The following is a 22583-nucleotide window of genomic DNA, read 5'->3' on the forward strand; positions in this document are numbered from 1 at the left end:
AAGCAAATGAGAGTTTCAAGTTTTGTGCTCTGCATAGTATAAATTTTCACTCGCTTAACAAGGCTACAATATGACTATGACACATTGACTGTCAGTAGTATTAGTTACTGCAGTAGCTTATAAAAAAGCATATTTTGTACTTTGATTCTTGCTTACGCTACGGTAAAATAAGATTATAACTTTTTAACAGTTTTTTTATTATTCTACCTTTTAACTAACGTCTTACTAAAAGATTGAGATGTAGATACTGTTTCATTTGACTGCAGATCTTAGTTTTAAACTTATTCAGACTTAAAACACCAGGTTGCGAGATTTTGCCTCAAAGCACATCGTTACATTTTATTCGCCTGCTGAATAAAAGTTAAAAAAAATTTTTTTAAAATGACAATGATTTTTCTCTTTATCTCGATAATTCAACAGTTGTTTCAAAATAAGCGAATCCTGTCTAAAAAAAGTTTTAAGATCGTAAACTTTTATTGTAGTGAGATCAGCTGAAATGTCGGTAAATTTTCATGAAATTCAGACTAGCTCGAAAAAAATATGTTGTAGAGAATAAAACAATGCCAATCGATTGTAATGAAATTGAACAAAAAATATTTTCCGCTAAGGGTTCAAAAAAATTGGCAAAAATGGTAAAACAGGATTTTTAGCATCGGAAGTGGACTATTTCCTAAAATAGAGGAAAATATAAAACATAGCTATAAAACATAAACATATAATATAAAACAGAACTATAAGCCTTTCAATAAAAAATAAAAAATGTAGAAGTATGGATGGAAAAAAGACGAACAAACTGAACTCTGGTCAATCCCAATTGGTCCAGTGGTTTCCTCACAAAATGCGAAAAATCTCGTTTTTTTGAGCCAATATTAAAAAATTAATAACTCTCTTTCGCATAAGTATTGAGTGCTGAAATTTGGCCAAGTTGTAGCTTTAGTAGTCTTTAACACCCACACTTAATTTCAGCAAGATCAGATCGATAGTTCTTGCAAACCGCAACTGAATGCAAAAAAAGGTACTTTCGCAAAAGGGCCTAAAAAAAGTTGTTTACAACGTTAGATGCAATTTTTTTACGGGACTGTATTGTTTAATTGTTATTTCACTATTTACCAAAGTATCAAATTTTTTTTACAGTGTGGAAGTTGGTTATATCGTTCCCAAGATATCGTTATTTTTAAGAGCACGTGCAGTTCAACCGTACTCGGTCGATAACACTAGAGTCGAGCTTGAGAAAGTGGACGTGGTGTATCATCACGCGCCGTACCACCGTGCACAAAAATAAGGTATATCATTTTTTAAGCATATGCAACTTCCACATAGAAAAAAAATTTGATACTTTTGTAAATTGTAGAGTAAGTATTCAAGAATATGATCCCGCAAAAAATTGCATCTAACGTCGTAAACAATTTTTTTCGGCCCTTTGACAAAAGTATTTTTTTTTTGCATTTAGTTGCAGTTTGCAAAAGCTATTGATATGATCTTACTGAAACTTGGTGTGGTTGTTAAAAACTACTAAAGCTATAACTTTGCTAAATTTTACTCTTAATGCTTATGCGAAAGAGAGTTATTAATTTTTTAATATTGGCTCAAAAACGAGGTTATTTTGCATTTCACGAGAAAACCACTGGGCCAATCGGGATTGACCAGAGCTCATTAGGTTCGTCTGTTTACCGCGCATACTCTTATATTTTTTTATTTTTTATTTTAAGGCTTATTGTTGATTTTCGACGATAAAAACCATGTGTTTACCATTTTTGCCAATTTTTTTGAAGCCTTAGCGGAAAATATTTTTTGTTCGATTTTATTACAACCGATTGGCATTGTTTAATTTTCTACAACAAATTTTTTTTAAGCTACTCTGAATTTCCGTTTGCCAAAAACTTAATTCGATCCCACTATTAGTGGATTCATTGTGAGAAACATATATTTTTCGCTCACCATCAGTTAAGTTAGGCAGTTAAAAAAGTATTTTTAGATCTCTGAACCTGTCTTATGAAGGGAAGATTTCTGTTAAAGTAGACTAAAAACTTGATCTCTAGGATTGGAAAAAAATTTCTAAAACAACTTTATCTCATTGAGTTTATAAAAATTTAACCAAGAATTAAAAGTTTTAGCCACATGCTAAAACAAATTTGTTTTTTATGTGTAGATGAATGCTCAATCACTGAAATAATTAATAAGCACTCTTTTTCTGTCTATCAGATTGATCAATGGTAAGACATCTGCCTACGTTTGAAACCATAAGCTGTGCTTAAAAAAAGATGTTTGATATTAAGTCATGGCTGTCTAATGTATACAATGAACAATTTCGTAATAAAATATTAGTGGCTTTTAAAAAAGCATGTTTTGAATTTCGACATTTATTCATTATTATAATGATCAAGCTCTTATCAACAAACAATTAATCACAGTAAGATTAGACCAAATTATCAAATAAGTATAAAATTACTGCTTTAACATGTTATGAAGCATCAGATTTAGTTTTTTTAATAATTGGCTTGTAATTTTTTCATGTGCTGTATTTTTAAAGACTTGATGAGCTCTCATCTTATTGATGTCATATAAATGTTATCATTATTTGGTTATATCATTTGGTACTTTCTTATAAACCTACTATCTATTTGTAACCTTCTAAGATTAATTTTTTGTTTTTTGTATAAAAACCATTGTTTAACTTTATTTATCGATTTTGTACAAAATATAAATATTACCTTTTTTCTTATTGGACAATTTTTTCTGTCTCCATCGGTATATTTTTTTTCATAAAATTTTTACTTTAAGTTTCTGTTAAATTAGTGTTCAATGAAAATGAAATAGGAAAGTAGAAAAAGTCATAATAAAGCAACTTCTATATAGATCTTTTTGTAATGTGTTGACATTTATTTTACAATATCTTCAGATTGCTTCATTTTACAAATATTTATTTGGCAATGGAAAATATAAGCAAATAGACTACTGGCCAAAATAGTGTAATCATCGTTGTCAGTATAAAAGTACGCAGGAATATGGTCCATGTGAAAATATGTTTTAAGGAAGTGACAACTTGGGACTTTGTACGCAGATTGATCTTACTAAACTTTTCATGTATACATTGTAAGTTGTAATAAATTGATTCCAAATCTTGATGCATAATTGAACCCTTACATAAGATTTCTAACGTATGCATGAAGATGCTTAGCTCACGACGCTCAGAGTAAATTTACTGGAGAGACTATTGTACGATGTTACATTCTATTACCGTGTTTTAATTAGTACAATATTCATCCAAATATGAATCGCAGCTGTGTAGTGGCCTTTAACATAGTTTTTAAAATCTTCCGACAGCAAAGAATACAACAATATGCACAATATAAATAGGACTAAAGACAGCTTATTTCTAGCCTTTGGTTTCTGCGACGGCAAAAACTATCCAAAATGGATTCATATAGTACTCAGGTAAATTTAATAAATTCATCTTAGTTCCGTAATATAAACGTTACATGAATTCATTATGAATTTCTAAATTCAACAAGTTATGTCCTAATAATAGAGTTCTTAAAGAATTCATAAAGTATTCTCTAAATTAAAGAAAAATGATTAAATATTTGGAAAAAAAATGCAGAAACTGGGTCTCGAACTCAGGCCTTTCAGGTGCCAATTTCTAGCTTTACCGATGAGCTACAGCGTACTTAGACTATAGAAGCAATCCTGTTCTACTTAAGATGGAGTTGAATTTATTTTATCTCATTTTGCGTTATACTTCCTAATAATCCATATTTTCTTCATTGGAATAAAGTTTTTATTAAAGTAAATTTAAAATGTGATCCAGCATTATTATATTACATTCGTTATCCGTTGTAATAAATAAAAGTTATGATACAACTCGTACACTAAAAGTGTTTTCAAAGAGTTCATTAGGTATTCATTTTATACTACAGTAATGCCAGATTGCAAAAATTAGCTCTTTTATACTACAAAGAAGCACGAAATTATAAAAACTTAAAAGCATATCGTGCTTAAAGTATTTTATTTATAAAACGAATGAATTTTATTAATTTAATGAACAAGTGTAAGCTCAATAACGATACACTCGAATAACATCGGATCATCAAAAACATTAAAATGTAAGCTAACAAATCGAATATAATTATATGGACGGTTATGCAGAAGAAGGAATCAGCTCAAGGTTTGGATAAAGGTGTCAGTTCAGAATTTGATTAGAAAATGTGTCAGCTCAAACTTATGCTGAAGGAGGTGTCAGTTCAATTTTTAGTTAAAGAAGGTGTCAGTTGAAAACTAATTTTTTTCTTTGGTTTTGTAGTGACAGCATTGATTGTGTAGCTCAATCCCTATGTTTTATTCAAGACACGAAGACATTTTTAATAATTTGTTATTATCTAAATGCTATTTAGTATGAAATACGCTCTGTCAATAATCCCAAGTAGTTAATCTCAATGAACCCAACAAAGTTATTTGTATTTGAATAACATTATACCTATTAACTAAATAAATAAAATCACAAACAACTAATCCCCAATAATCTAATACGCTAGCTTGCCTGCAGTTTTGTTTATTTCCAAATAATCAAAATCCCAAACAGCTAATCCTAATGACCCAATGCACTCGTTTCTCTGTACTTTTGTTTACTGAGAATTTGCACACTTACAAGATCTTTTTTAAAATTAAGGAAGATTAAAACATCGAAGTAAGTACAACTTATGCTAAATTTAGAATAAATTTTAATCAACGAAAGCATACACAAGTAAAAGTTAAGCTTTTCGGTACATGCTATAAACATATGTAAGTTCTTGTTTTAAAAATTGTGTAGTGTTTTAGCTCAATTGGATACGCACTTTGTTTTAGACCTACAGGTCGTAAGTTCATGACACTCAAGGTCATTTTTTTTTTTTTTTTGTATTTAGTTACTTGAAGCACTCGCTTGTGTGCCCTTTTATTTATTTACTAAGTATTGTTCATTTTGAGAGCGTATTTTAATGCCAAGTGATCCAAAGCGCTTATTTAACCGTGCTTTTAAGTATTTATTGATTAAGTCTTCAACATTTTAAGACCCTTATTCCAAGTTTTTTGAAGCTCTCGCGTGTGTGCGTTTTTATGTATTAAATAAAGTTACTTATAATTAATATCATAATAAACAAAATAATTTTCATAATTAACATAAAAATGCATTATAGAGTTATAATATAATATTAGAACTATTTACAATAAATAATAAAAGCGCACACAAGCAAGTGCTTCGAGTTACTTAAGATAAGGCTCTCAAAATGTTGAATTCTTGATGAATAAATAAAAGCGTGGCTAACTAGGCGTTTCAGATACTGAGGATTACATGCTCAAGGTGTTGGTTGTTTACGTAATAAAAAAAAATAAGTGGACCAGTAAGCGCATTTGGTTATTCCTTTTAATTGCGATTAATAAATATATTTAAGCTTGAGCGGCCCGAGCGTATTGGGTTATTGGAATTAGATTTGATGCATGCAAGCTTTCCTATAGTTAATCATTTATGAATTTAGTAATATTTAAATCTATTTAAATATGAAATAATGAAAAGAAAAAAAAGCGAATTTTAGAGTCTTGACCTCACAGTAGTTGGGTCCAAAAGAGGGTGCCTATCCAATTGAGCTATCACACTACACAACCTGAGTGAACAAAAACTTACAAACGTTGATAGTGTTTCCAAAGCTTAACCGTTATTTGTAAAAGAAGAGCTTTTACAAGCTTTTAATCCTAAAACGCCTGCTCTGCTGCACTTTTATTTGTTTATTACGTATATTACAGCTCTAGAGCCTAATCTCAAGTAACTTGAAGAGCTTGCTTATGTGCGCTTTTATTATTTATTGTAGACAATTCTAATATTATATTATAACTTTGTAATGCTTTTTTATGCTAATAAGAACAAACATTTTGTTTATTATAAAGTAAGTATGAATAAATTTATTAAATATACAAAAGCGGACACACGCAAGCGCTTCAAAAAACTTGGAATTAGGCTCTCAAAATATTGAAGACTCAATCAATAAATACTTGAAAGCATGGCTGAACAGCTGAACAAGCGCTTTGGATTACTTGGCATTAGAATACGCTCTCAAAATGTAAAATACTTAGTACATACATAAAAGGGCACACAAGCGAGTGCTTCCAGTAACTTGGGATTAAACTGTTAAAATGTCAAATACTTTATAAATAAATAAATGTGGGGCCAAGCGGGAGTTTGAGGATTACATGCTTTAGGTGTTGGTTGTTTATTTACGATTACCCCAGCGGAAATTTGAAAACGTAACAAAATTTTAGAAAAAGTGAACATGTGTAATAATATGCCGTAACCCGCAAGAAAATGTAAGCAAATGTAAGGAACTGTGATAGTTTCATGGATTTCGGACATTTCTTACACTTTACTATTTTGTGTTACGTTTTTTACATTTTCTTACGTTTTAATATGATTTACCACACGCTGTTACATTTATACTTTTTCATAATAGTTACTCAAGTTTTTTCCTTTATAGCAAATTTTATTGGAAAATGTAAGGAAATGTGTCCAAAAGTTATCAATGATAATAAAATATGAAAAAGTGTAATTAGCTGCAAAAAACTGTCAGCTGTTATAAAACATTACAGATGACAACACTTCCGTACAGCTTACTAGAGTTTACTACAGTTGCTTTTTCACGAGATTCAAGTGTCTTTTTAGAGTTATATAATAAAATGTAACGAATTGTAAGACAATGTGTTGGGTTGTAGTTGAATATAATCGAACGTAACAAACTGTAACTGTGGTCCGAAATCTAACCAAACTGTACATTACATCACAGAAAGTTACGGTTTGCTACGTTTTTTCACAGTAACTTTTTCTGTTGGGGTGTAGTAAATATAGTTAAGCATGTGGGGACCGAGAGTATTGGGTTATTAAAGTTAGTTTTTATGCACTCAAGCTTTTCTGCAGTCAGTTATTCATAAACAAATAAATATCTGAATCTATTTGAGTACAAAAAAAAAAAAAAAAGACTTTGAGTATCTTGAACTTACAACCTTTAGGTCCAAAATAAAGTACGTATTTAAATGAGCTAACACACTACACAACTTTCAAAAACAAAAACTTACGTATGTTCATAGTATGTACCGAAGCTTAACCTTTTCTTGTGTATGCTTTCGCTGAATAAATTGTATTCTAAACTCAGCATAAGTTGTACTTACTTAGATGTTTTACTTTTCCTTATTTTTTAAGAAGAGCTTGTAAGTGTGCAAAGTTTTAGAAAATAAACAAAAGTGCAGACAAGCGAGTGCATTGGGTCATTAGGAATTATTAGCTGTTTGGGTTTTGAGTATTTGGAAATAAAAAAAACTGCAGGCAAGCTAGTGCATTAGGTTTTGGGGATTAGTTGTTTGTGATTTTGTTTACTTATTAAATAGATATAATGTTATTTAAATACCAGTAACTTTGTTGGGATGATTGAGATTAATTACTTGAGAGTAGTAACAGAGCGCTTTCGATACTAAATAGCGTTTAGATAATAATAATTTATTAAAAACGTCTTCGAGTCTCGACTTAAAAATAGGGATTGAGCTATAATTAATGCTACCACTACAAAACGAAAGAAAAAAAATCATATTCGAACTGACACCTTCTTTAACTAAAAATTGAACTGCCACCTTGGACGAAAATTTGAGCTGTGACCTTTTACAATCAAATTTTGAACTGCCACCTTCTTTAACCAAAACATGAGCTGACTCCTTTTTCTTAACCGTCGATGTACTTATGCATGATTATATCATATTTTAATAAAAAATTGTACTTTTATATACATATATATATATACATATATATATATATACACGTTATTAGATATCAGTATGCCTTTACCAACTTAGCAATAATTTATTTCATTTAGAAATTTTTTTTCCTAAGCGAGCATACGTAAAACAGATGAATTCTGAAAGTTTATTTCAAATTAAAACGCATTAGTTGTTACGAAAAAGCAATGAAATATATTTGAATATTGTTAAATTAAGTATCTAAAACATTTTAAACATTATTTGGAACTAAAAAAAATGTTTTCTGTATTCTTTCATTAGTTATTATACGTTTTCAGGATAAAGGTATATATTCTGGCCTAAACTCACAATATTTTTGTCCATAAATTGTTGATTTATCGTATTTATAGCCAATACTTCGTTTTAAAGATAGAAATGATTGGCTTGTTGCAATTTGGCAGCGCTGCAAAAGATAAAGAATTCTTTAAGAACTCTTTTGGAACTCTTTCTGGTGGACATAACCTGATAAGTTCACGAATACATAATAAATTCTTAATAAGTTTTTTTTGAACTTTTAAAAGAATTTATTAAAAATACTAATATAACTCAAAACGTATATGATTAATTTATACTGAATTTTTTTATATGTATTCACTAAGAACTCATTTTCATGAACTTTGTTGAGTACAAAGTGATTTTGGATGTCCTCTGGGTTAGCAGCAACACAAGTGTGGTTTTTAGGAAATTGGTACGCTATGTGGACGTAAACCTAAAATGATGTTATTACTAGTCATGTTATGACTATTCGTCTTAAGAGTGCTACCATAGCATAATTTTTCTGCATTATATACTCAGTATTTTAGTAATAACATGTAACTGACTTATACGTATTGGGTAACTATGGGGGGGATACAAATTTCTGCTTGTATTATTCATAAAAATGTATGAGCTTACAATACTAATTTTGTATACTATATTTCAAAAATTTACATATACTTTTACACAAACCTCACACTTTCTTTTTTATAAAACTATTTAACAGACTGTCCATCCCGATTTGTCATTAGTAAACTTATACGTCTGAAACGCACATTTTTTTAAAAGTATTAAATCATAAATATACCTGTGCGTGTGAACGTATAGAGGTTAATGAATGTGAAGGCGTATGTATTCCTACTAAAATAACACACTTAGTGTCAGTATAATCTTCATTCTTCCAATGACCGAATCCATGAGTATCAGTTACAATTTAATTTTTGGAGAAACATTATAAATGTATATTTCTTAAAATGAATTATTAACGCGTGAAAGTCGTAAGATAAGAAATTCAAACTTTGATTTTTAAATATAAGGCAGAAGTATCAGATTAACTCAAATATATATTAAAATTATTGATAAAAAAAATATCTTTACACCTTGTTTTCATACAAGCTAGCAATCGTTAATGCATTCGTGTTCTTTTTAAAACTTTTTCAATCCTTTTAACACTTTCTTACGATCTTTATTTATATCTTGGAATTTACGATGCACTGAAATGATCTGTTTGAATGCATTTTTAAGTTATTTCTGTGGCTAACAGTATTCCATATTCCAATAGTTTTTTATTGTACGGTTTAGCCAAAAGCTAACAACAAATTATGTTTGATATTGAAGCATGGGTGCCGCAAGATTGGGATGATGAGCAGTATTCATCCTTAGAGCTGAAATACTTTTATTGTACCATTCATCTTCTGCTGACATTCCTGCAAAAGTATAAAGTATATTGAGATACAGAAATGCTATTAATTTGCAATATTATACTGACTTTCATAACTCATTGCGTTATTCTTTATGCAATTTATTCAATATTGCGTTTAAATATCATAACTTTACTTTTTCATGTACACAATTTACTGATAAAAAATGTTTTTTTAACAATTAAATATATATTTTTGTATGCTCCGATAATATTTTATCATACAAACTATTTAATGAAAGCTTAATATTAGGTGTGAAACATAATTTTTTTTTTTTTTTTTTTCTCATAAGAATAAGAAAATCATACACAGACATCACCAAGATTTAAGTCGCTGCTTTTTTTACTTATCACTGCCAGAAATTCGTAAATTTTGCGTTAGTGTCAGGACCAAAATATTTTTATTACAATTCTGCGGTTGAAATACTTTGTGCTTAAGTGAACCCATAAATATATATTTATTATAAGTATTAATTAAACAAATTTAATGCTTATGGTCATGCGTTGGCAAAGTGAGTGGTTCTCATCCATACGTTTATGTTTATCGTCATTTAAAAGTGACAAGTTGTAAATTTAGTAATGCTCTGGAAAAGGTATTTATTTCCAAATATTTTAAAAAATAAATCATTTTAGACATTGTGCAGATTCAAAAATTAAACTAGAATAGTCTCTATTCAGCCTAATTTAAATATTACTGGCAAATTTAATCATCTTTGCAATGGTAAAACCACTTATGCAAGCTGAAGTGCCAATCTTACAAAAATAACTTTGAACTTAATACATTCAGTCCAACTACTTAAAAAAAAAATGAAAAAAAAAGATTGGTACGTGTAAGTTCTATGGCTTGCAATTCTTATAAAGGAAAAACACTCAGTTAATTATAGCTTCTGTTCATTAGATTAAGGTTACAAAGCAGCGTATTAGTATAATGTGGACCTTACTTAATTCTTGACTGCCGACTCCTGACTCAAAATCGAATAAAACTAAGAAAGTGAGGATGTAAAACGCAAATGAAGTATTTACGCATATATAGTTGTTACATCTAAAATATGACACCTGTGAAACCAGTCTAGATTATTTTTTTCCGTAATCAATGCCTTAAGACCCTAGAAAAGTAGAAGTGATCAAAAATAACATTGAAATAAAAAGCGATCACTGTAAAACTTTTGAACATCACATGCATGATTAAATTATTTATCAAATGACCATAAAAAAGTTATGGAAAAGTGAGATATATATCATTTATCATCGTTTACTTGAATTTCATTTTGTTCCATGGTATGAGGCGTGTCTAGGCTCTGTTAGTTATAATTACAGTATTAGCTATTATTCATCGTAACTGTGCTCCACCTATCTCCTCTTTTTAATTGCATAAGAGAAATAAGCAGTTAAGAGTTTAAGTGTGCATAAATAATTTTTGACGCAAGCTCCCCACTGCCTCTATGGCCTTTATCACCCCTCCACACTTCCTCAGAGAACACCCCTCCACACATCACTCCCCCCCCCACGTTCTTCCCATAAGATAAGGAAAAAATTTGATGCATTTTTCTGTTGTATAATATTAATAAAACCGTAGTCAAATCTTCCGCTGCTCTAACCACTAACATTTCACAGACCACCACAGCCCTCTTACTACCCTCATTACGATTTTTCTTATATATCTGTAGACTTACAACAGTGCTTCCATATATGTAGATTCTTTGCCTCGATAATATAATGTAATCTGTTATAAAAATACACTGAAAACAACATATCTATTATAAAAAATAAGCTTGAAACTGCAGAAAGCTTGGATGGCTTAGTTGGTTAGCGTGATAGTCTTCTGATTAGATGAATTTAAAGAGTCGTGAGTTTGAATTACGTCAAAAAGTGATGAGAGTTTTTCTTGGGCTTTTTTGATGAGATATATTTTTTCATTAATTTTTTTCTACCTTATAAAAATGGATGGGGTTTCTATGTATTGATAATAAAAGTAAATAACCATTGTAACAAGTTTCCACATTTGTAATTATTTATTGTTATCAAGTGCCTTATTTTCAGAGATAGGTAGTATTTGTCAGAGTTGGAGTATTTTGAAATACTTCATTTCAGTTTTAATTCAAGTTATCCAAAAATTCAATTACTTTGTTTCAATCAAATATCTGAACTGAATACTGTGTTAATCATTATATTCAAAATAGTTATTCCAATAGAATGTTTAAAGAAATACCTTATTTTCAATAAAATATTTTAATCATTAATAGTTAAAAAAAATATTTATTATTTTTATTAAAAATGTAGTAATTTAACTATTCTATTAAAAATAAAAACATCAAATACTTTTGTATTTAAAATGAATTTGTATTTAAATAGAATAAATATAAAATACAATATTTGAATAGAAAGTAGCCGAAATATTTTATTTTTAAATTTTTATTTGAAATGTATTGTTTCAAATACACCTGTACTTGATGAAGTATTTAAAATAATTTACTTTATACATTTTCATTTTACTAAATTATTTTAAATACCTTAATAAAAGACAATTCTACTTTAAAATATATTTAAATATTGTATTTCTAATACGAATGTATCAAATCAAAGCGTCTTGGGACCACATCGGTATGAGTTGTTCCCGAATGATTAATTCCTTACTTACAATACAATCACCTGGCAAATGCATAGTGGCTTCTTATATAATGTCTGTTAATATACTGAAGAATTTATTCCGTGGATCGAGAAATGAGCAAACACACCTTGTTATAGTTAATAATATTTAATGAAAGGAGGATATACTTGTAAGAACGATACACATTCTAGCCAACGACAAACGGCTGCCTGCATACATGACTGCATGCTTTGACGGACAGACAAGATCTACTTGCGCCAGCGTTCGAGCGCCAAGCGTCCGCAAATATCTTACAACTGTAGTTGGCCAAAGATGGCGCCGCGAGTCCATTTCTCATACGTATACATATATAATCGTTGGTATAAATGTACAGTATACTCAACACGCCTCCTTAAATTTGTACCAAACTTAACATACTTCTAAATTTTTCAAATTTTAACCTTCCAAGAAATTTCTTAAAAACATCTGCAACATTATTTTCTGATTCTACTTTTACAATATCAATAGTTCCTTTTAAGTAAATTTCATGGGTATAATGATAATGCACCTCAATATATTTCGAATTTTTTGTAAAATTTCCAAATTTCGCAATGCTTAAGGCTTCTGAATTATTTTCATAAATTTTTATCGGTTCATTTAACTTTAACTTAAAAATATCTACCAAATCTTTTATCAACTTCAATTCACTTATAGCCTCTGACAAAGTAACATACTTCGCTGAAGTCGAAGACTTTGTTACACTATTTTGTTTCCACGTTTTCCAATAAACCACATTACCTACAAATCTTATTACATAGCCCGATGTGGATTTTCTATCAAGACTGTCACCTGCCCAGTCTGAATCAACAAAGCAATCTACTATACCTGCATAATCATTTTTCGTATACATTAGATCTAAATTTCTTGTTAGGTACACGTATTTTAAAATCCTTATCGCATACTTAAAATGTGTTTCGTTATAAGAGTTTTGAAATCGACTTAAATAATTAACGGTGTAACTGATATTATGTCTATGAGCTTGAAATAATGTACAAGAGCTCGCCAATCAAATTTCTATACTTCAAATCATTTCTAATGTCTTTTGCTTGTTCTAGCTTTAAATTTATTTCCATTAATTTATCATATAGTTTAGCATTTTCTAGTTTGTACTTATTTGCCAAAGATTCAATGTATTTTGTTTGACTCAAAAACATTACATTTTTCTTTACATTATAATTAATATTTATTCCCAAATAATTCTTTACTTTTACCAAATCCTTCATGCAAAATCTTTTCGACAATTTTCCCTTAATCACATCAATAGTCTTTTGACTTTTACAACAAATTAATAGATCATCAACAAATATAATAAAGTAAGATTTATCTTTCCATTGCTAACAGAATACAAACGATTGCTTACTTTACTATTTTCAAATCCTAATTTTTTTATCAATTCATCAAAACATTCAAACCAAGTTCTAGGAATTTCTCTCTACCTTGCGATTGTTTGACCTGATCTTACTGTCCCATTTAAGAACGCAGTTTCAACATCCATCTGATCAACAATTAAACCGTCTTGGCAGCAATACGATAACAGAATTTTTAAAGCTTACATCTTAGCTACAGGAGAATAAACATCTTTAATAATTTATTTTTGTTGAAACCCTCTTACAACTAATCTAGCTTTAAATTTGTTTTCATCTTTTTTTTAATAAACCCATATCACATCTAAAACTTTCTTATCTTTTTGCTTATCTACGAATACTCAAGTCTTATTCTTATTTAAACATTTAATTTCTTTTTTTATCACATGTTTTCAATTATCATATTCAAAACTTCCTACAGCTTCATCAAAACTCTTAGGATTTTCTGCACTACAGTAATTAACATAAATCGTATTATATCATCATATCTTACTGGACGCTTTACATTTCTTTTCGGTTTACTGTTAACATTACTCTTTTTTTAATTTTGACATATATTTTCTCTTTCAGTAGTAATATCATTGTCATTTTCATATAAAATATCTTCAAATTTGGCGCTCGACTCGGATTTGTCATCAACAATTTTGTTTTCATTGTTTGATTCATCATCATCATTATCAATAACCCAATAACCCTTAATCCAATACAATATTCATATTTTTCGATGACATCTGTATGTTTTGCCACGATAACTTTATTATTAATCAAAATCTGATATCCTACATTTTCATAACCTACAAGAATTTCTTAATCTGCTTTTCTATCCTATTTTGACCGCGTTCTCTGTTCAGACATACCTACAAATACCCTACTTCTATACATTTTTAAATATTGAACATTAAGTTTTATATTAAAGAACAACTCAAAAGAAGTTTTTAAATCAGTAGTTTGCAAGTGTCATTTGCAATCAGTCAATCAGTCATTCGCAAGTGTCCTGTTCTTTAAATATGGTGCCGCGCATACAACTTCTGGCGAAAATTCACTATTTATTCTAGCTTCAGATAACAAACATCTAGCAATGTCTATAATGCTCCTATTATATCTTTCAGCAGTACCATTTAATTCATGCTTATACGGTGGACATGCATCTAGACTTATTCCTTTTTCTTTTACTAGATCAAAAATTCTTTTGTTCATATATTCCTTACCGTTATTCCTTAAAGTTTTTAATTCTTTTTCCAGTAATATGTTCAACTTCATTCATACATGTCACAAAACAATCATAGATTTGATCTTTTGATTTAATTGGATAAACTCTGGCTATTTTGCTATAGTCGTCAATAAAAGTTAAAAAATATTTTACCCCATTTCATCCAGAAGTATTATGAGGTCCATTTAGATCAGTAAGTACTATTTCTAAAATTTCCTTGGCCTTTTGTCTATTATTTTCAAATAGTAAATCGTGCATTTTATTTTCTATACAAGTGGCACATTTCATATAGTCAATATTAATTTCTTTTGCCAGACCTTCCACTAGTTCATTTTTATATAAAACATTTAAATATTTAAAATTTACGAACCCTAAAATACGATACCATTTATCCTTTCAAGTAATTTTATCGTTATTTTCGATTCTCATAGTATTAACGGTAATCTTATGTTCATTATGAATTTCACTTTTCATTCTGTACAATTTATCTGTTTTATACGCTATAACTAAAAGCGCACCCTAACTGTTATAAATTTTTGTAATATTATTTTGAGCAATAACTTTATTTCTATCTGTAACTTTCGATAAACTTAATAAATTTTCTTCAATTTTTTAAACATTATATACATTAGACATTTTAACTCTCACTAATTTATCGTACACTTTAAAATCACTCGAAATTTTTTCTATTTTAGTCGCTTTTAAACTTCAACCGTCTCCTATATTTAAGTTAACTTACAAAAACATCATCTCAATTTATTACATGATTAGAACAACCACTATTTAAAAGCCAGTCAATACGTTTACCTTGCGAACACGTGAATAACAACGATATACTTTCACAAGAAATTTTTCTCGATTTTCAGTGTTGGGTCTACACTTTCATCACATGTATTAACGCTCTGCTATCATGTTAATATATTAACGGATTTATTCCGTAGATCGGGAAATGAGCAAACACATTTTGTAATAGTTAAGCGTTCGAGCGCCAAGCGTCCGCAAATATCTTACAACTGTAGTTATCCAGAGATGGCGCCATGAGTCCATTTCTCATATGTATATACATATATTCGTTGATAAAAAGTTCAGTATAGTTATTATCGCGTAAAATTCTTTTATGCTACGAGCATGTTCCTCCTGTGAAAGGATTTATTAGATAAAAGAATGTTTCAATTAACCAAACCATATACAGCATTGACTTTTAACGATCGGGGATGGTTAGAATTAAAATTAATTATTTTACTGAATGAAATTGACTTAACGTACCAATTCGTAGTTCTTTTCAAGTTTTTATGTGTAATTGTTATGTCTTACAAATTTGTTTAACGAAACTGAACAACAGCGAATTTTTAAAATATAAGTATCACAACAATCAATTAACATAAACTAATACAAATTGATCTAGATGTTATGGGTTGCCAAAAATACATAAACCTTCTCTTTCATTTAAACCTATTATTTCATCGATTAATTCTCATACACACACACTCGCCTCAATCCTCCATAATTCTCTTTCTAAAGTTTCTGAAAAACTTTCTTTACATTTGAATAATAGCGTTGAACTTATAAAACAAATTAAAAATCTTAAAACACTAGAAAATTATAATTATATTTCTTTAGATGTTCTTTCTCTATTTACCAACATTTTGTTAGAATAAGTCAGAAATAGTTTGGAAGAAAGATATATGCAAATCCACAGGTTATTGAAAATTTTTTATCATGAAATCATAGAATGTTCAAATTTTTTATTCAACAATTTTTACTTCACCTTTAATAAAAAATTTTATAAACAGATTTTTGGCAGCCCAATGAGTTATTGGTTATTCTCCTATCTCTCGACTATTTGTTGATTTAGTTTCAGAAGATCTTGAAATAGAAGCCTTGCTCTTGTTAAAAGAAAATCATAATTGTGTTCCTTTTATGTGTAAAAGATGCATCGATGATACTCTCATATGTGTACACAAAGATCAGGCACAGTTATTTTTACAGATTCTTAATAAACAAAACATTTACTTAAAATTCAGTTGCGAAGTAGAGAAAAAGAATTCTATAAATTTCTTAGACATTACAATTACACATAAAAACTTGAAAAGAACCATGAATTGGTACGTTAAGTCAATTTCATCCTATAGAATAATTAATTTTAATTCTAACCATCCCTGATCGTTAGAAGTCAATGCTGTATATGGTTTGGTTGATCGAGACATTCTTTTATCTGATAAATTCTTCCACAGGAAGAACATTTTCATAGCTTAAGGAATTTTACGCGATAATGACTATACTGAACTTTTTATACAAAAATAAATCAAGAAAAGACTTCACAAAATAAAAAATACTAATAATGATAGTAACTTTTTACTAAATGAGAATCTTAGTGCTAAATTAAAAATTTCTATCCCTTACAACCCGTTATTTTTGAAATTTTGTTCAAAAACTTTGAAAAAATTAAATATAAAATTTTACCCTACTATTCAAAACAAATTGGAGTGTTATCATTCTTGGAAAGGATAAAATTGATAAGCTTGATCAAACCAATGTCGTGTATCATTTCTCTTGCGATTCTTGCTCTGCATCATCCGTAGGTAAGACAAAGAGAGCATTGAAAAAACGCCTGAACGAACACAAAGGTGCAAAGAAAGATGAACTTATTATTGCTTCACATATGAAAGAATTCAACTATAACTTTAATTTTTCTTTAACCAAAATTCTAGACCATGAACCAAATTGACAAAAAAGATTAATATCAGAAATGCTACACATACACTCGACTAAACAAACAATAAATAAAAAAGAGGATACCTTATTTCTCAATAACAAATGTAAAGTTTTTATAAGTAATCTTTTTTAAATACGTACACATGTTATCTGTATTTACAAGAAACGTACATTTATTGTTTATATTTATATATAGAAATACATACATGCTCGACACTTACGTTATTCGTTTAGGGTGACCATCAGTCCGTAACGATCGTCTTAACGATAAAGACGTGAGTATCTTTCATTAACATTTACAAACTGTGGCCCTACAATGTAATTTGCAAAAGTTGTTGTGTTTTTCGTTTTTATTTTCTTTGCTTAAACTAACACCTTATTTTTGGAGCTTCTATTCGTACTCCCAAAATTAGCTCTTACTGATCGTGTGCTTAGGTACACCGAGAGGCTTTACCAAACTTATGTATGTAAATATCTTACTGTATTATAAAGTTGTTTAAGTGGAGGATTTCACACAGTCCCCCTCCCCTCAGTGTACCCGTACGGCTATCTGCAGATCCCGTTCATTCCCACTAATGCCCAATAAGGAAAACCTTGTTTTGTTGGGATTTCGACGAACGATATTTTTGTCTAGATCCCCCACTGACTTCTACAGCCTTCTCACAGACCATTCACTGACTTTCATGCAGTTTTTCTTGACACTCCACACCACTTACAGTCCTCCCACCAATCGCCTCATGGTTTTAGTTGAACCCCATTGACTTTTGCCAACCTTCACAGACTCCGACAAATTTATGTAAGAAACTTAAGGAAATCCTGCCTACTTTAAAGTTGAACATTTAACATTGATCTATTAAGCTGACTGTCAGCATACTTCCGAAACTGTAAGTAAATACTACTTCCTTTTTTTATGGATTCTTAGCCTTAATATTATAAAAGAAAACGAAAACGAATAAAAATTTCAACTCTCATGGACAATAGTAACCCTGTTGATTTGTAAAGATTTAAAGTATTTTCCTCATATTTCATTTTTCGTTACAAAGAGTTTTGTAAATAAAAAAGTAACGCTATCGGTTGGATGGTTTATTTTGCAAATACTGCCTGCAATTAATTTCTTAGCTCGAAAATTGTTAAAAAAGTCAGTTCTTACTTTACAAGGTATTATTAAATCCTAATAAAACTCGTAATTGGAGAAGATTCAAAGTATTTTCCTTATATTTTATTTTCTCAAAGAGCTTTTTGGGTACATGAAAAACGCTCTCGACAGTGAATTTTCGAGTTGAGAAATGATGGCAAAATTACCTATTAATTGTCACTTGGTTTGGCTAATATAAACGAACTTTTAGTCTGCATCTAATAATCATACGAGTGTTATTGTTATTTTTGTCTGTTTATTTATATCAGTAGAAGCTAGCAGCAGTAATTAAGTGGCAACGCCAGCAGCTTAAACTACAAAACTCACGGCTGATATTATTTTAAATTCAAAAATTGAATGATAACTGCTAGCAAGACTTTAAAAATTGATAAATTTAGTTTAATTAGAACAAACACTGTAAAATTAAAAAGCAGATGAATTGAACAAAGAAGACAATTAGGTATAGACAACTAATGGACTCTAAGTGAAAAATTTAATACATTTTTATCCTGAAACACTACATATATACATTGCAGTGTATCCTGAAACACTACATATATACATTGCATTATACGTGAACGGATGAACTCAATTTTATTACCATGTACTACAAACAATAATGAAAAATTCACGTTTACATATTGTAACATAATTTCACCCACGAACGGAACGTCAAACAACTTGAAAGGAGCAAGGTATGGTTATTTGAAATATGTATTTTATTGAAGTTGTTAAAATCGAATCAAATTCATTTTAACATAATTTTATTGGTTTCTGAGCAATTAATTATATAATTCTTAAAAAGTTGGGGAAATCATAATGCAAAATAAGCTCAGAAAAGACTGTAGTTGTATTATTATGTGTTAGTGGGAAGTTGACACTCGAAGTGCACAGAGGGTGGATTCGTACTAGTATCTTCTTATGTTGTATAGTTAACAGTAAGTGGTATTACACACAACTCCAGTCTGCTACTCACTGCCCCTAAAAGTACTCACCCACCACTCAGCCATCTCACCAATTAACAAAAAATTTGTCTCATTTCTGCGTTTCCTTAACTTACTAACTATTGCATCGATCCCTCTACTACTCCTTCACAATTTGTCTTGCTTTTTACTGCACTTGCACTGCCTGTGTGAATTTTCTTTAAAACATCAACTAGATAATAAGTTCCTTTACCATTCTTGTTCTTTTAGGAAACATTTGTACATAGTTTTTCAAAACAAGTTTGCTTTCAAAAATAAACTTTTTTATCACGTTAATAAAAGTCATATTTCAAATTGGTAGTTACTTAATTCATAATTTACGGCGACCCAGGGGAGTGAACAGATCAGCCTTACTGTTACTATACGTACTTATAATTTATACAAAAATTAATAATAATTATGGAGTGGCGTTGGATCAGAAGTAAGCGTGCTTGTAACTGATACAATGCTGTTCTAGGGACCGTAAGTTTGATTGCCAGTGAATGCAGATTTCTTCAAAAACTGTTCTCATTGGCAAAAGTTCCTATGTAACCCCAGCTGTTCCGGGGCGAGTTTTTCCATGAAATTTTCCTTCAGAGTAATTCAAGGGTTTTTTTCTTGCCCCACAGATTTTCAGGCCTGGGTAAATGCGAAACAGCGTCAGAAGGTAGGGATTGGCAGATTCGATACGCCAGGCAGGGATCTCCAGCCTTACCGGCGAGGAGTGGTCTCTGAAATGTGGGGCTTTTCCAGAGATGTTAATTAGCCTGGATCCGATGCGTCGGCAGAGAGTGCCGGCCTAATCGGTGAGGAGTGGACTTCCTTAAATATGGAGTCCTCCGGAAAAAGGCTACACAGTGGCGAGTGAACCCGATGCACCATTGGTGCAGAGAGTAACAGCTTAACTGGCAAGGTGTTTTACTGGATATACTCGCACTGTGCCCATGGATTAGGTATATCATCAGTCAACGGGTTGGAAATGGGTGTGGTAACATATTCCCACATATAGGTGGTAAGTGGGTGGCCTTGGTGACTAGGCTAGTAGGCTGTTGTGGTAACCTGGTAAAAAAAAAAAAAGTTCACAATGATTACTCTTCAATATTTATTAATAAGCATTGAGAACATTTTTATAAAAAAGTATTAAGCTCTTCAGATATTGTCATTTATCTTTCGTAAATGCATTATACAAATATGTTACTTACTTTCTCATAGTGATAAAGTAATAGAAACCAATATGAAAAATACGTAAAGGTTTTTAAATATTACTTTTTTGACCCCGACAGTACTACCGTATTCATCGGTATGTTATCTAAATAGTCGTAAAAGAACTATTTTAATATTTATAGAACTGAAGACTCCACTCGTTTGATAGAAAATGTGGTACAAAAGTATTGTTTCATCAAAAATCCGTCTACAAACAATGTCTTTAACATCCAAACTATTCTCCTTTTTTAATTAAATAAATATCCCGTTTTTATTCTTGCATGTCGATAATGCTACATAAAGTTTACCAAGGAATAGTTAACGTTTCTTAAAAAATATATATAAACATTGTTGATATTTTAACCATAGGATTCATTAATATTAATAGCAAAAACTAACAGTAAAGGAAATCGAGTTCTATGTAAGAAATCTGATATAGAAAAAAAATTTTTAGTATTTGAGGTTATTTATGGAACAACATAGGACCCCGCACCAATCAGATGGAGTTTTGGATTTCGGGCAAATGGGTTGAAGTTAATATATGTTGTAGATTATAATCTTCTTAACAAAAGCTTCTACAAGCGCAAGTCCCACTAGTTGATAGTTTTTAGTAAATAATTATTTAAGTTGCCGATTCTGCAAATGTAAGTTTGACAGGCGATCCAGCGTAGTAAGGCCAATGAATATGGTTTGTTTGATGTACAGAGGTGTGATCAAAAAGGGTTATGTTGAGTGCATCTACCATTCTTTACTATCATTGAGAGCTATATAAAATTATTCTGGTTCAATCAATAGTAGCGTAGATCGTTTGCATTATTGTCTTGCACAAAAAATTGATAGCCTTTAGTATGAGAAAGTGCTTATCGTAGTTAACCAATAAATAAGTAGCTTTACAATTTTTTAACTACCGATAGCCGAAAATTACTCACTCTGGTTTATTTATATAATCTCTCACAATTATTCTTACACAAATATATATGCTGACCCTATTTTTTTCCATATTGATTCTTTAACGACTATTAACAACATTATTATAACCAAAATGTATTTTGCAAATAATAATAACTAAATATTTACTGATAATTAATAGTTTTCTCATTTCTCGTCTTAATTATTTTATTTGCCCTATTGCTTACAGGTACTGTGAGCTTGGACCTCGATTCCACCACAACTCCCTCATCCAGTCTTCCAAACCTACTACTTGTAGATCCTGTGTTATTCTAAACCTTTTCTTGGGTCAATGACTACTGACTCCTGTACACAAGATAAAGTTTTGCTAAGACGAATAACCATCTCTAGCGATACGTAAGTTACTTTTATCCATGCAACTTTTCTTTTAAAGAATAATAAAAATTTTTTTTTTATTATAACGACGTTATTAAGTTTTATTAGAAGTACAACTATTATGATTTAATAAAGAATAATGTGATAATACTCTATATTCAATCCTCAAAGTTTCCCGCGTGGGGATCTTTGATAGTGTGTTTTTTGCGAGAAACGCTGTCTGATAAGATTTTCAGCAGTGCCTCGCTGATATCTTCGATAAGCCTTACTTGAGGCTCATCGTCAAAGTTTCCCGTAATAAAATTGCTTTATTTATAACTAAATTAAATATAAAAAAATGATTTGAAATTTTGGAACACTAAAAGTCTTATAACCTGTGTCATGTGTAAGTAAACAAATGCTCTGCGTGCTAACCCCTTACTCTAATTTAATATGAGTGTCTTTGAATTTTAATACATGAAATATTGATTTGCATGAAATTTAAATTTTTTTACTGCTATATGCTTCATAAGTCGATATAAATGTATGTTGACAATTCATATATTGTTTCGTTTTTAACAGTAAACACAATAAAAGTATTTT

General features: G+C 30.0%; 1 protein-coding gene across 3 annotated transcripts in view; it reads right to left on the reverse strand.

Annotated features, from left to right (window-relative positions):
• Positions 1-9319: 9319 nt before the first annotated feature.
• LOC106636699 (homeobox protein unc-42) overlaps positions 9320-22583 on the reverse strand; it is a 639872-nt gene continuing 626608 nt past the window's right edge. For all 3 annotated transcript variants that reach the window (XM_089589253.1, XM_089589252.1, XM_089589251.1), the window contains one exon: positions 9320-9488. In XM_089589253.1, the coding sequence (XP_089445379.1) occupies positions 9382-9488 (107 nt within the window). In that variant the 3' untranslated portion in view covers positions 9320-9381. The remainder of the gene's footprint in view (positions 9489-22583) is intronic.

The sequence above is a fragment of the Copidosoma floridanum genome, unplaced genomic scaffold, assembly GCF_036245765.1.
Source record: "Copidosoma floridanum isolate Cflo_tuat_1 unplaced genomic scaffold, Cflo_Japanese_pri ptg000008l, whole genome shotgun sequence".
NCBI lineage: Eukaryota > Metazoa > Arthropoda > Insecta > Hymenoptera > Encyrtidae > Copidosoma > Copidosoma floridanum.